This window comes from Rhincodon typus, chromosome 42 (genome assembly GCF_021869965.1).
Source record: "Rhincodon typus isolate 14 chromosome 42, sRhiTyp1.1, whole genome shotgun sequence".
In the NCBI taxonomy this organism is placed as follows: Eukaryota; Metazoa; Chordata; class Chondrichthyes; order Orectolobiformes; family Rhincodontidae; genus Rhincodon; species Rhincodon typus.
In genome coordinates, this window is record NC_063373.1 from 5,980,435 (window position 1) to 5,981,137 (window position 703).

General features: G+C 52.9%; 1 protein-coding gene across 1 annotated transcript in view; it reads left to right on the forward strand.

Moving 5' to 3' along the window:
- Positions 1-315: 315 nt before the first annotated feature.
- LOC109935143 (von Willebrand factor A domain-containing protein 5A) overlaps positions 316-703 on the forward strand; it is a gene marked incomplete at its 5' end in the record, with an annotated part of 19,906 nt that continues 19,518 nt past the window's right edge. Inside the window, one exon of the mRNA XM_048619106.1 lies at positions 316-436. Coding sequence (XP_048475063.1) covers positions 316-436 — 121 coding nt within the window. The remainder of the gene's footprint in view (positions 437-703) is intronic.

Consider the following 703-nt stretch of genomic DNA (forward strand, 5'->3'; position numbering starts at 1 on the left):
CTTAGGGAGATATCTGTACACTGACTGGTGTCTCTCTGTCCCCTCTCGCTCAGGGAGATATCTGTACACTGACTGGTGTCTCTCAGTCCCCTCTCTCTCTCAGGGAGATATCTGTACACTGACTGGTGTCTCTCAGCCCCCTCTCTCTCTCAGGGAGATATCTGTACACTGACTGGTGTCTCTCAGTCCCCTCTCTCCCTCAGGGAGACATCTGTACACTGACTGGTGTCTCTCAGTCCCCTCTCTCCCTCAGGGAGACATCTGTACACTGACCGATATTTAGCTAGTCTTTATCTGATTGCGTTTTTCTGAATCTTACAGATTTCGCTGACAGACGGACACAGATTTGATAAGGATGTGGAGCTGCTGATTTTTTATAAAGATGTTCACACACCAAGTGCCCTTGTTGAGGCTGGGGTGGAGTCTACAGGACAAGGTAAACCTGTTACACTTGTGATCCAGATTGTCACGGAGTGGGGGATGGGACGGAGGGAGAGTGTGGGTCAGAGTCTGGTTTGGGATGGGGGATGGGACAGAGGGAGAGTGTGGGTCATGGTCAGGCTTAGGATGGGGGATGGGATGGAAGTAGAGAGTGGGCCAGTGTGGGGTTTGGAATGGGGGATGGGAGGGAGGGAGAGTGTGGGTCAGGGTCGGGCTTGGAATGGGGGATGGATTGGAGGGAGAGTGTGGGTCAGGATGGGGT